At 37.7% G+C, this 13,218-nt stretch overlaps 1 protein-coding gene across 1 annotated transcript in view; it reads left to right on the plus strand.

The window, feature by feature from the left end:
• tnikb (TRAF2 and NCK interacting kinase b) overlaps nt 1–13,218 on the plus strand; it is a 62,711-nt gene that overhangs the window by 42,286 nt on the left and 7,207 nt on the right. The window contains exons 18-32 of the mRNA XM_016453900.1: nt 1–128; nt 208–453; nt 2,665–2,774; nt 3,102–3,220; nt 3,309–3,406; nt 3,989–4,012; nt 6,725–6,906; nt 7,792–7,900; nt 8,231–8,377; nt 9,859–9,961; nt 10,169–10,351; nt 10,509–10,652; nt 11,535–11,669; nt 11,981–12,081; nt 12,342–12,491. The exon at nt 1–128 is cut by the window's left edge and continues 7 nt beyond it. Of these exons, the coding sequence (XP_016309386.1) occupies nt 1–128; nt 208–453; nt 2,665–2,774; nt 3,102–3,220; nt 3,309–3,406; nt 3,989–4,012; nt 6,725–6,906; nt 7,792–7,900; nt 8,231–8,377; nt 9,859–9,961; nt 10,169–10,351; nt 10,509–10,652; nt 11,535–11,669; nt 11,981–12,081; nt 12,342–12,491 (1,979 nt within the window). The remainder of the gene's footprint in view (nt 129–207; nt 454–2,664; nt 2,775–3,101; nt 3,221–3,308; nt 3,407–3,988; nt 4,013–6,724; nt 6,907–7,791; nt 7,901–8,230; nt 8,378–9,858; nt 9,962–10,168; nt 10,352–10,508; nt 10,653–11,534; nt 11,670–11,980; nt 12,082–12,341; nt 12,492–13,218) is intronic.

Here is a 13,218-nt window from a genome sequence, read left to right on the forward strand (position 1 = left end):
CGGCTCTCCAGCACAAAGTGGCCAATCGTATTTCCGATCCCTCCCTGCCTCCCCGCTCAGAGTCCTTCAGCAGTGGAGGCATACAGCAGGCCCGGACGCCTCCCATGCACCGCCCAGTAGAGCCTCAGGTACTTCCTGATCTCCTGATCTGTCTTTAGAGAGACAGATGTGTTGTGAAATACACTGACCTCAGAGTTCTCCTTTCAGATGGCGCACCTGGTCTCTGTGAAGTCCCATGGCTCTTCCATGACAGGATCCCAGTCGCTGCATGATCAGTCCTCTCAGGGCGTCTCAGCCTTCCAAGAGGGTGTGTCACATCACAGACCTCCGATGCCTCGGCAGAACTCTGACCCCACATCAGAAACCCCGGCCCCACCACCTCGCATCACCAGCCGAGACGACAAGTTTGACCGCAGCTCTTGGCTGAGACAGGAAGATGATGTCCCTCCAAAGGTGATAATCTGGGATAAAATGTGTTGACATTAATAGTAATTCATTTGGAGTCGTGGTTCTCAACTGGTGGATCTGAAGTCTTTTCTGATTGGGTCTCAGAAAGCAGAGAAATATCATTGCTGAATTTGAACCATAATATGTAACTGACCAAATAATCAAGCATAGTTAAAACCACTAAATTTAAAGCTTGACAGTTTTAAAAAGTGTTTAAAAAACACTTTCTATATAATTTGTCAAAGGCTGTGCATCCAATCAAACTCTACAATATTTTGGCACAAATTGATTTGTCACTTTGTCGAGCCTATCCTAGCCAAACTCATTCTTAAACCTCTAAATATAGCTATACAAATAATTAGAAAATATGAGTCATACTACATTAAATAGGGGTTTTTGAAACAAAAAGTGCCATAATTTATTTTATTATTATTTATTTATTTTATTATTTTCTGTCATAATCATTCATCTCATTTAAAGGCACAATATGTAATTTTGTGCCACTAGAGAGGGTGTGTATTCAAAACAAACAAAGAAACAAAGGCGTAGTTAGATGACGCCGTGACTGGGTGTGGAATCATGGGAGTTGACGTCTTTATCCCCACAGCCGAAGTAGGGGTGCAACGGATCGTAGATGATCCGTGATCCGTTCGGATCCGGCTGCACAGTTCGGCACGCATGTGATTCGCGGATTAACTGTTAAGTTTAACCATTTGCACATGTTTTGTCTTGCCAGTTTACACATTCAAGCAATTTTAACTCGCGTGCTGTTTTCTGTGCGCTCAGCCGCTGCCGCGCGCACACGCAGAGAGAGAGACACCGCGTGAACAGCGAATTGATTCCTCTTTTACATACACACAAAGTTATGTTAAAATACCCGTTTTGGCAAGTATTCTAGTAAACACAGTCGGTTATGTCTTAAGTGAACGTAAACAGCTGGGAAAAAAACGGATGTGTGTCAGTATTAGGTCCGTGTATTTGGTCTTAAAGAGACCAATAAATACCTGTTTCTGTCTGCTAATCAAATAACACCGCAGCCCTAACAAAGATTAATCTGTATTTAACTTGTGCAGTGAGCACTGTTGTGTTATTTTACACTTAATTATTACATTTCTGTACCTGAATGCTACTGTTACTGACTCTATTTGTAACTGTGTTTTGTTGTATTCATCTATGCTTGTAATTTGTGTAATTGTTCTTGTTTTATTACTAACTTTATTAGTTAAGATAGTAGTTTTTGCTGTGGTATAGAAGTACTTAAAGTAAGCTTTCACAAATTTTTTTTTTTTTTTTTGCTGATCCGAAAAATGATCCGAACCGTGAGTTTTGTGATCCGTTGCACCACTAAGCCAAAGCAATCCGATGGGACTCGGGCAGAAATCATGTTCATGGATGAGCTAATGTATTAAAGATTTATTAACGTCGTAGTATGAAGCAGGGTGAGGCTGAAAGCCGTCGAAGTGAAACGAGGCCGCTGAACGAGCGCGACTCAAGGCTCGAAAGCAGCAGAGCTTTTATTATGCCACAGTCGACCGCTTCCGCTCCTTCCGGAAAGCAGCGGAAGTAAGCAGCGCTGTTTTATCATACTAGATACATTTGAACGTTCTGTTATACTGCTACTCTGTGCGGTCGTCCCCTGTCTAATAAAATGCATAGCATATTCAAGCGTCTTTGGTGTTTCCATGTTTTCTACAAAACAAAACCGGAAATCAAGGGGTTATGACGTCATTGGCAGGCAACAGAATGACACTATAGACACGGTCCGTGTCACTAGTTAAATGTGCTTATTTCTCTGGATTTAAACATTCTTCAAAATATTTGGGATAATGTAAGTCCACAAGTCAGCAAAATATATAAAACTGTTCTAGTGGTTTTTGGATATTTTAATTAAAAAAATCTTACGTATTGTGCCTTTAAATAATTATTAGCACAGTTTAATGTCCGTGTTTTATTTTAAGGACTATTTATTTACTATTGTACGATTAACCATTTTAGTACTGTATTGGATCATAACTTGATGTCAAAGGTTAAATCTGTTTCTTGAACCAAAACCGGTTGAGATCCATTGCTATAGAGTGCAATTCATTCATAAATGTGTAATGCATTACTAAATGCGATGATATAGGTTATAAAAAAACAATGCCTATATTTAAAAAAGCTGTTTTTTCTAATGCATCTACATAAAGTAACATTTTAACATCTGTTACCATGGTTTAGGTGCCCCAAAGGACCACTTCCATATCCCCTGCGCTGGTGAGAAAAAAATCTCCAGGGAATGGACCGGGTGGACTGGGACCAAGAACCGGAGCACATCTGTTCCGAGCCAGGTATTTTCCACTTTTTATTAAATTATGTTTTATTTGAAATTAATTTTACACATGTATAGATAAAGGTCTAAAGCCCCTTAAGTGAAAGATTAATTGTTTTAATATAAATAATTAAAATATATTATTATATTATTATATAATAAGTTATTTTTACTCCCAAACAGCACTTTTTACTTTTTTATACCTTTCAATTTTTACTGTTACTTTTATCAAGAGATGTGTTCAGTTTGTATGTGGCTTCTTGCTATTTCATATAGTGGTGTGGTTGCTAGTAGTAAGTGAATAAGAAATGACAATCTCCTTCCTTGTGTCCTACCGTTGGCACAGTAACCCAGACCTGCGGATTCCCATGGAGTCGGCTCTCCAGAGAACCAGCAGTGGGAGTTCTTCCAGTTCTAGCACGCCCAGCTCTCAGGCCGGCTCCAGCGAAAGAAATAGTGTGGGAGGTGAGAGACCCTCTGGAATATTCTCTCAGTCTGAGCACCTGAACTAGAGCTCCGCACACCGAGTCTTGACGTTCGATTGTCTCCACAGGCTCCAGTAAACCTGAGGGATCCCCAGCAGTGTCCCAAGAATCCAAGCCCAAAACCCAGGAGGAGAACAGAGAGGTGACCAGACCTAGCAGACCAGCGGTGAGAAACACAATTCCCAGAATCCTCTGAGATCACAGTATAACTGTGTTGCAAATGTTTCAGCTCTCACAGGGCTGGTTTCCGAGACCAGGATAAGCCTAAAATGAAAACATCTAACCCTAAACTAACTTCTTTTTAAGATCTGCACAGTTGTTGATGTTCTTTCCAAACATGATGTCTTAACCATCAATTAAATACCCCATTAAATCAAAAATAGAGTTGTGTGGCTTTCAGTTAATGTCTTTTAGCTTTTAAGTCATCTATATGCGAGATGTGTTTTATAAAAAGTACAAGTCCTTCAATATGCCCCACCCAAACTTCCTGTTTCAACAGGAAGTACATCAGTGCAGCGATTTTATGGGGTCTTTAATATATCACCAGTAAATCAAGTCTCATTTGAGCTAACCTACTCATAACCTTTCCATAACCTTTAGCTAGCTTGTGTAGATACTCTCACTTGGCTCGAAGTTTAAAAGATTGTGTCGCTTTGTGTTACTAACCATTTTCTCATTTAACATTTTGTCTAATCCGCTCAAATGTTCCTCCACGCGTGGTTCTCTATTGTCAATTCTCTTTCTCCAGAGTTATAAGAAAGCCGTAGATGAGGTTAGTGACATCTCCTCACTTCATCTCTCTCTGCCCATGTTCGTGCTCCTTAGATTTAAGCACTCGTTCGCTGTCTGTCTCATCTATTTCTGTCACACGCCCTCTCGTCTTCAATCGTTCTCTCATCAATATTTCACGCCGTCTCTCATTCCTTAACTCCCTTCCAATCTTTCTGTCTTTCGCTCTCTTTCACAGCTTCAGACGCCGTGTCAGTCACCATCATTAGCTGCACATTTCTCCATCGCACCAATTTGTCACATTTGTTCACATTGTCAGTAATCCTTGACACCGTTTCAGAGTTTTCACTGTTACCTAGGCAACATCTGTCTTAGGCCACGGAAAAGGGATTTTTTGTTTGTTTGTTTAGAAGTAATGTTACATTTAGGGGTAAAAGAAGGGCCCTGCAATTATTTAGCTTTTTAAGGTTATTTAATTCTTTAACTATTTAAGAATATTAACTTTAATCGATTTAATCAGCAGACCTTTTATTTAATTTGACGTGAACAAAAACAAGGAAGTGAGGGATAGAAGTACAGAGCATTCAATCATTCTTAGCCAGAAACTTTTTCTGTAAATTTGTTTGTAATTGTCATTCATAATATTCCATACAAGTAGATGAGTTAAACAAATTTGTGGAAATTGTTTGTAAAACCGTTCCTGTGTGAATTGTCACATTTATTTAAAATCAAATCAAGTTACTTTAAAAAATCATTCGCAAAGCCATTATTAAATAAATTGATGCAAAAAGTCAATGTGAGCTGTAAAGCAGTACGAAATTCTGTGTAAATCATTCATAGAATAATTTTTGCGTAAACTGTCACAAAGTCATTGTGAGCGAAAAAAAACATTCGAAATTGTGTACATTTTTTCCAAGTGTTGCATTAACCTAAGATGAGCAGAATGAGCTTGTTTAAATAGTTTCGTAAAACTATTCTTTCGTAAATTGTTACGTTCAGATCAATGTAAGCAGATGATCAAAACGAATTTCTGTGTGTAAGTTGTTTGTATTAACCGTGTTTACGAATATCGTCACATTCTGTTTAATGCGTCAGTTTGCGTGAGAATGATTTAGCAAACCGTTTACAAAGAAATTTCATCAGAAACAAAATCATTTTAGTTTTAGATAACACAAAATTTTTAGCAAACAATGTTTCATGGGTTTTGTGACCACATAAATTTGTGGATGGACATTTTCGTCAACTGACACCCAGGTAGTCAACAGTACGACATATTGAATGTACTGTACTTCTGTTCCACCTAACTTTTTAATTTGTCTCAAATATGACAAGATTAAGTATTTTAAACATAAAAAAGACAAGATTGTGTCGTTAAACATAATCTTGTATTTTGCTCTAGATTGTTCACAGCACCTCACTCCAGGCCTTAGGTTGTATATTTAGTCAAAAATGGAAATTTGCATCTCATTCAAGCATCAGTGTTTAAATATAAGAGCACAAGAGTTGACTTCTGGTTTCTCAATGGCATTTTCTTTCTATCTGGCTGCCTGGTGGCCTGTCGACAGGAGGAGCTGGTAAGACAGAACCAGAGCGGGAACTGCTGATTCCTACTAACCTTCTGCATGCAGGGCACAGGCCTCAGGAACAAACGCTAATGTTCTGGTCTATTATTTCTCTGACTTAAGCACGTGATGGTTTATACAGTTGTGCATCATTCTTTGAAATGATGGCGGATGTTTTTATCCCACTTTCAGAGTTGATTTGTAAAGCTTTATAAAATATTTTAGTTAATTTGCTTATCTGTGATGTTTTGCTTACCGTATTGACCCGAATATAAGACGATGTTTTTTTCTTGGAAATACATCTGAAAAAACGCGGTCGTCTTATATTCAGGGTCTAGACTTTGACATGTCAATAATACACCCACAACAATAGGTGGCACCAAATACGAATAAAACGAGTGTGCCATGGTATACGTAATGTAATGCGTGTTGTAAAGATCGCGAGTAAAAACTAAAGAAAAAGAAAACCTTACAGCTGCATGAGTCGTGACTGTCACGTTAGCCTGATGGGACCAAACTCCCTTTGTGATTTTAAAACGTAAGACAGTACCCAGATTTGAAGACTACAGTAAGATTTAACTTCTACTGTTAATAAGATATTGGTAGGCTACTATTAGATGGATAGCCTAAATGTCCTAATTCAGATGGGCTACCTGTTTTTTGTTTTTTAAATGGTATATCAACTTTTTTAAAAGTGTATATTTTTTAAATGTGATTGTTGGTACATTTTACCAGTTTTTACCATACTTTCAAAACAAAAATTAAAATAGGAAAAATATGCAATATGAAAATAATTGAAGACAAAATGTGTTTTACTGAGAAAAAACTAGATTTGGTTTTTAAAAAGCCTTTTTCCAAAAGGTACATCTGGAAAAAGGTGGGTCGTCTTATAATCAGGGTCGTCTTATATTCGGGCCAATACGGTATTTGTTTGTTTCTGGTAATCTCTTCGGTGCCATTTACATGACCTAAATGTGCAAAACGAAGTTTATTGTCATGATTCCTATTAACAGATACATCACTGTAGTGTATGCTCTTTGCAGGCTTAAAACCTGAACTGCTTTTCACATTTTACTGAATTCATTGTTCACTGGAGACCAAATCAAGCAGATCACGGCATGAAAGAAATCTTACCTATCTTCTTTGTGTCTTCCTCTCCCTTCTGACCTGACCCGTCATTCCCTGCCCTAAAGGACCTCACTGCTCTGGCCAAAGAACTCCGTGAGCTGCAAACCAATGAGGAATCCAACCGGCCTCCCAGGAAAGTGACTGATTATTCCTCATCCAGTGAGGAATCCGAAAGCAGTGAGGAGGAGGATGGAGAAGGCGGGGCTCATGATGGAACGGTGCCCGTTAGTGATATTCCACGCATCATGTGAGTGTTTTAACAAATTAAAAATGTTGATTTTTGTAGCTTTTAGTCTGTCAGATAGTGTTATTTTAATATTACTTATACTATTACAGCATTTATTAATATTTTGAATTGGCTTTTTGTTAGTCTGGTTGTTTGATGCAAGAGAGATTAAATGTAACTATAGCAGTGGAGGACTATTATTCTGTTGCACAGAACTGAAGAAGACCTGATGACGGCACCATTTCATGACCGCCCACATGTGGAAATCGAATATTTAAGCTATTTATCCATTTTCTACCCCTGAACGTAAAAACTAAAAATCAAGGCGAATTCTTGTTTTTTCCTTTTTTGAAATAACGAGAAAAGAACCATTTTCTCATGTTTCTGTTTTAAATATTAAATAAAAAAATGAATGGACCATTATAGAATATAGATGGTATTATGTATAAGGTAAATATATCAGGTAAAATCAAGTGCATTGTATTGTGGGATACAGTACCCATAGCAGAATGGATAGTGCTACATTTGCCATATGTACGTAGTAGGTTATTAGTAGGGCTGCACGATAAATCGCATGCGATATTTAATGCGCATCTTGTCAGAAAGCCGGTTCTGTAATCAGCGGTAAATCTCCATCACCTGCGGGCTTTCACATTGAGCAGCATTAACCCTAGTTATTAGTATCTATGCATGCAGAAGATTTGTAAACTACACTGTGTACATACTATATACTGCAGAAACAGTTTATATAGTATGTTAGTATTTCGAAATAGCCTGCATTGTCAAATAAATGTCTTATTTCAACACAGAAAAGTTAAATTGTGTTGGTCTTTAAAATGTCTTATAGAAAGCTTCATCATTTATAGAGGCTTTTATATGTATTTTTTTGCCCTATTCTCCCAACAGGCCTTCTGCTGGCCAGGGTGGCACCGACTCACTGGCCAACCAGGAGGATTCTCATGCCAATGATTCATTTGGCAAAAATTCACAAGACAGCACCCTGATGATGCGGGAGGTAGGTGCACCTACCTAGACAGGTTCCTTTCCTGGTTAGCAAAAACTCCTACACTCATTCCTCTAGTGTCACAGTTTTATTTCTCTTTAAGTTTACCAACTCATGTTTATTTTTGCCTTGGTTAAGCCTTATTTTATTGGGTTATATTTTGTTGTTTCTTTCACCTCTTTTGCTTCTGAATTCTCCAACAAAATCTCTGATCAAGCTCGCTGCACACTTGCTGACGGAGGCACCCTCTGTGCGTTTCCCAAATATCTCTGTAAGATGGCTTAGCCACGCAAGGGGCCTGCAGTAGTGTAGCCCTACTCCTCTTTCTGTTCCTCTCTGCAGACATTTGGGGAAAGAAAGCTCGGTCATGCCGAGAGCAATGGTTTCCCCGGTAACTCCAATCTGCCTGATCTAGTGCAGCAAAGCCACTCGCCTGGCGAGGGCCCTGGGCGGCTTTCTAGTGGGCTGGACCTGGACTCTGTGGCTGAAGTAGGTGATGGACAAGCCTGTTAGAGCCATTCTGCACTCCAACCCTCAAATTTCTAACCCGACACAGCTAATCCATCCCCATTCGATTCAAATGCACATGTTTATCTGGCTGTAGATTCACAGAAGCCCAGATCTCTTCAGAACTCACATTGCTTTTCTTGGTTTTACATTTTTTTTCTGTTTGGTTCTTATTTATTCTCTTTATTTCATTTACTATCATTTTAAGCTTACATTTTTAAAACATAAAACATGTAGGACAGCAGCCAGTCAATAATATGCTTTCTTCCCATTGCCCCATTTTCCCCTTCTTGTAAGTGCCCTGATTTTGTACTCTGACTGCAAAAAAATAATAAAAATAAAAGTTAAAGAAAAAAATTATAATCAGTTTTAACAAGATGAATTCATTAAAAAAAATTGTGCAACGTATCCATTTAAAAGTTAAGGGTCAGTAATTGTTTTTTAAATCTTATGCTCACCAAGTCTGATAAAAAATACAGTAAAAGCATTAATAATGTGAAATATTACAATTTTAAATAACTATTTTCTATGTTAATATTTTAAAATGTAATTTATTCCTGTGATAGAAATCATTCTAATATGATGAGTTGGTGCTCAAGAAACATTTCTCATTATTATTAATGTTGAACACGTTGTGTTTCTTATTTATGTGGAAACAGTTTTACTTTTTTCAGGATTCTTTGAATAGAAAGTACGAAAGAACCGCTTTTGTAACATTGTAAATGTATTTACTAGGAGTGTAACGGTTCACAAAATTCACGGTTCGGTTCGATACGACACAGGGGTGTCACGGTTCGGTATTTTTCCGATACAGCAAAAACAAAGAAATGCCAGACAAATTTCCTTGATTTTTATCAAACGAGTATCATATGATCTTAAAAATATTTTAGACTTTGGAAGGCCTTTTGACTTTTGCCGTTTATCTAAGATGATTTTGGAAGCTTTTTTAACATTCGTTTCTTATTTATTTGGTTCCACCATGTTTGCTGATTTTCAGTGTTTTATATTTAAACAAGTTATTTGTTATTTTATATTAGACCTATAGCATGGTGTATTTGTATTCATTTTGTTAATAAATTAAACATTCTATGTTTAATGTAAGTAAGTTTGTCGTACTGTTTTGTTGTCAATTCAATCAATTGACGCCGAAATGCCACTAGTTCGAAAGTGAAAGTAAAATGCGCACAAGCATTTACAAGCTATTTAAAAGCGAATAAAAGCGAGGAAAAGAGGGAAAACTCTAACGAACTACCTGGAAAACAAGACAAAATACTGATTGCAAAAAAGACTTTTGCAGTGCTTGCTGTTCCTGGACTGTTCTAACTGCAGACAAAACTCTGCACGTTGCACTTAGTTCATACTAGAAATGCTTGCATTTGCTGCCTACAATCAGTCATTAGAAGAGACCATTTGTATGGTACGTAGATGCTTGTTTCTCACATCCTGATTCTCCACATTGGCAGTTTGGGATGGGGAGCGGATCCAAAGCCTCCTTCACTCCTTTTGTGGACCCACGAGTGTATCAGACCTCCCCCACAGAGGACGACGAGGACAACCCTGCCTCAGGTGACTAATTTACCTCTTATCCCCCTTGTCCATTGAAATAGAGCCGGTGCCTTTTTCCTGAGTGGAAATGCTCAGAGTGGGGCCAGATTGGACACTGACTTTGGCATTGACACTTTGTTGGTGGAAAAGGGTGCTGCTAACATTTAGCCTGCTTGATATGATGATGTACTGAAAAGAATGATTTTGACTTTTTGTTTGGTCATGCAGCCCATTTTGCAGATGAACTCCTACGGCAGGAGCAGGAACAGGAACAAGCTCGACTAAATGAGGCTAGGAAAATATCTGTTGTGAATGTCAATCCCACCAATATCCGGCCACACAGCGACACACCAGAAATCCGCAAGTACAAGAAGCGCTTCAACTCTGAGATCCTGTGTGCGGCACTATGGGGTGAGTCTAAACTCAAGCTTGTTTACAGACCTTTTTCCGACTTTTTACTCGACAGCTGTTAGAATATTCCTAAATGAAAGTAGCATAAATGCCTTCATATCACTTCAGATCCATATTATAATCTACAAATCGTTTTTACATTGTTTGTTTGCCGTAGGAGTGAATCTGTTGGTAGGAACAGAAAATGGACTCATGCTACTAGATCGCAGTGGTCAGGGCAAAGTCTACAATCTGATCAACCGCAGGCGCTTTCAGCAGATGGAAGTTCTGGAGGGACTCAATGTCCTGGTCACCATATCAGGTGAGTTCATCATCAGCTCTCTAGTTGTCTGTACACGAGGAAAAGAGGGAAAACTCTAACGAACTACCTCAACGTCACAACCTGGAGTACATTATATTTCACACACTAAGTTCTTTTTTTTCCCAAATGTAATAGGATTACTTCAACGAATCGTTCGGTTTGTAATGCGTACCGAACCGAAAGCTTCGTACCGAACGGTTCAATACGAATGCGTGTATCGTTACACCACTAGTATTTACAGTCACTTTTAATCAATTAAATGTTTTATTTCAAAAAATAAATTTTACAGACCCCAAACTTTTGAACGGTAGTGTACATTTTAAAATAAATTAGTAAGAAAATATTTTCATGCATATATATATAATATCTGTTGTGAATGTCAATCCCACCAATATCCGGCCACACAGCGACACACCAGAAATCCGCAAGTACAAGAAGCGCTTCAACTCTGAGATCCTGTGTGCGGCACTATGGGGTGAGTCTAAACTCAAGCTTGTTTACAGACCTTTTTCCGACTTTTTACTCGACAGCTGTTAGAATATTCCTAAATGAAAGTAGCATAAATGCCTTCATATCACTTCAGATCCATATTATAATCTACAAATCGTTTTTACATTGTTTGTTTGCCGTAGGAGTGAATCTGTTGGTAGGAACAGAAAATGGGCTCATGTTACTAGATCGCAGTGGTCAGGGCAAAGTCTACAATCTGATCAACCGCAGGCGCTTTCAGCAGATGGAAGTTCTGGAGGGACTCAATGTCCTGGTCACCATATCAGGTGAGTTCATCATCAGCTCTCTAGTTGTCTGTACAAAGATCTGTTGTTAGATTTGTGTATTATCTGTTTGTAACGAGTGGTTCATGCGTCCTCTTCTTTTATGCAGGCAAAAAGAATAAACTGAGGGTCTACTATCTGTCAAGGCTTAGAAACAGGATACTTCACAATGACCCTGAGGTAGAAAAAAAACAAGGGTGGATTACAGTTGGTGACCTGGAGGGTTGTGTCCATTATAAAGTCGGTATGTCCTTTGGTCTATTTGGCCAAATAATTGTTTTAATGCCTAATTAACTACAGACAAAATATCAAAATATATAGTGACTAATGGGTTTCATTTACTTATTAATAAAGTAAAAAAAATTGTAAACAGTTGAATATCAAATAAATGTCATATATAACCATATTTGTACAATGTATGTATATCTATCTATTTTACTTTTTTTTTTATTTTAATTATGTATAACATATATCTATATCTATTTAGAGAGAGATACCGAGAATGTGGTTTCTTAAATACTAACAATATTTTTACCTGTATTTGTTATTTAACAGTCAAATATGAGAGGATTAAGTTCTTGGTGATTGCATTGAAGAATTCAGTGGAGATTTATGCCTGGGCTCCCAAACCCTACCACAAATTCATGGCTTTCAAGGTGAGACAGATATTTGGTCCAGGGAGACCCCCTTTAAAAAAAAGAGCATTTGTGTGTTCATTTTAAATAAACTGTATTACTTCATGAGAAAATAGGCCTTAGAACTCAACTTGGCAGGGCAGAGCACAAAATGTGCAAATTAAGTAGCTATTTTGGTACTTGTGACTAGTGCTGTGAGTGTGTCAGAGAACACCTGCACAGAGCATATTTCTTTGGGAATATATCATGCTTTCAGTGTCTCTTCTTCTGTCTCTCCAAAGTCTTTCACAGATCTTCAGCACAGGCCTCTGCTCGTGGACCTGACGGTGGAGGAGGGTCAGAGGTTAAAGGTTATCTATGGTTCCAGCGTTGGTTTTCACGTGATAGATGTCGACTCTGGGAATCCGTACGATATCTACATTCCGTCCCACGTAAGTGATGACAGGCCGAGTGGAGGCAGCTCTCCCCTCCTTACCCTGATCCTAAGGGACTTTAAATAGGACAACTCCTCTCCGGGGACACTGGGATGCACAGTAGTGTTGATGTCTGTATCACATATGTGCCTTTTAATTACAGACAGGGTCCAAATTTAACACTAACACCAAATGCAAGTAAAACCTGGCTTTGATGAGAAAAATAAAACGCTTCCCAATTGGGTGGTAACTTTTTAAGGACTGTATGCATGTGTGTGTATAGTTAATTAGTTATTTATTTATACATACACGCATATATATTCAAAACAATTGTCTTTTAATAACATTTTCCTCAATGAAAAATCATAAGTTTCTAAGCATAATTTATTATAATAAATGTATCTTATTAACTTTTTATTAGCTTAATAAAGTACTTTGAAGGTATCGTTTTGTGCATTTATCCAGAAAGTAAAATATATGTCTAAAATATACATTACCGGTCAATAGTTTGGAATAATGAAATGTATGTCGCTTATGCTCACCAAGACTGCATTTATTTGATTAAAAAAAAAGTAAAAACGTAATATTGTGAAATATTATTACAATTTTGTTTTCTATTTTAATATATTTAAAATGTAATTACTTGCTGTGGTTGCAAAGCTGAACTTTTAGCAACAATTCAGGAATCACAATATTACTGTTTTTACTGAATTTGCTGACTTCTTTAAAAAAAAAAAAAAAAAAA

Source organism: Sinocyclocheilus anshuiensis, unplaced genomic scaffold (assembly GCF_001515605.1).
Source record: "Sinocyclocheilus anshuiensis isolate Anshui unplaced genomic scaffold, SAMN03320099.WGS_v1.1 scaffold928, whole genome shotgun sequence".
NCBI lineage: Eukaryota > Metazoa > Chordata > Actinopteri > Cypriniformes > Cyprinidae > Sinocyclocheilus > Sinocyclocheilus anshuiensis.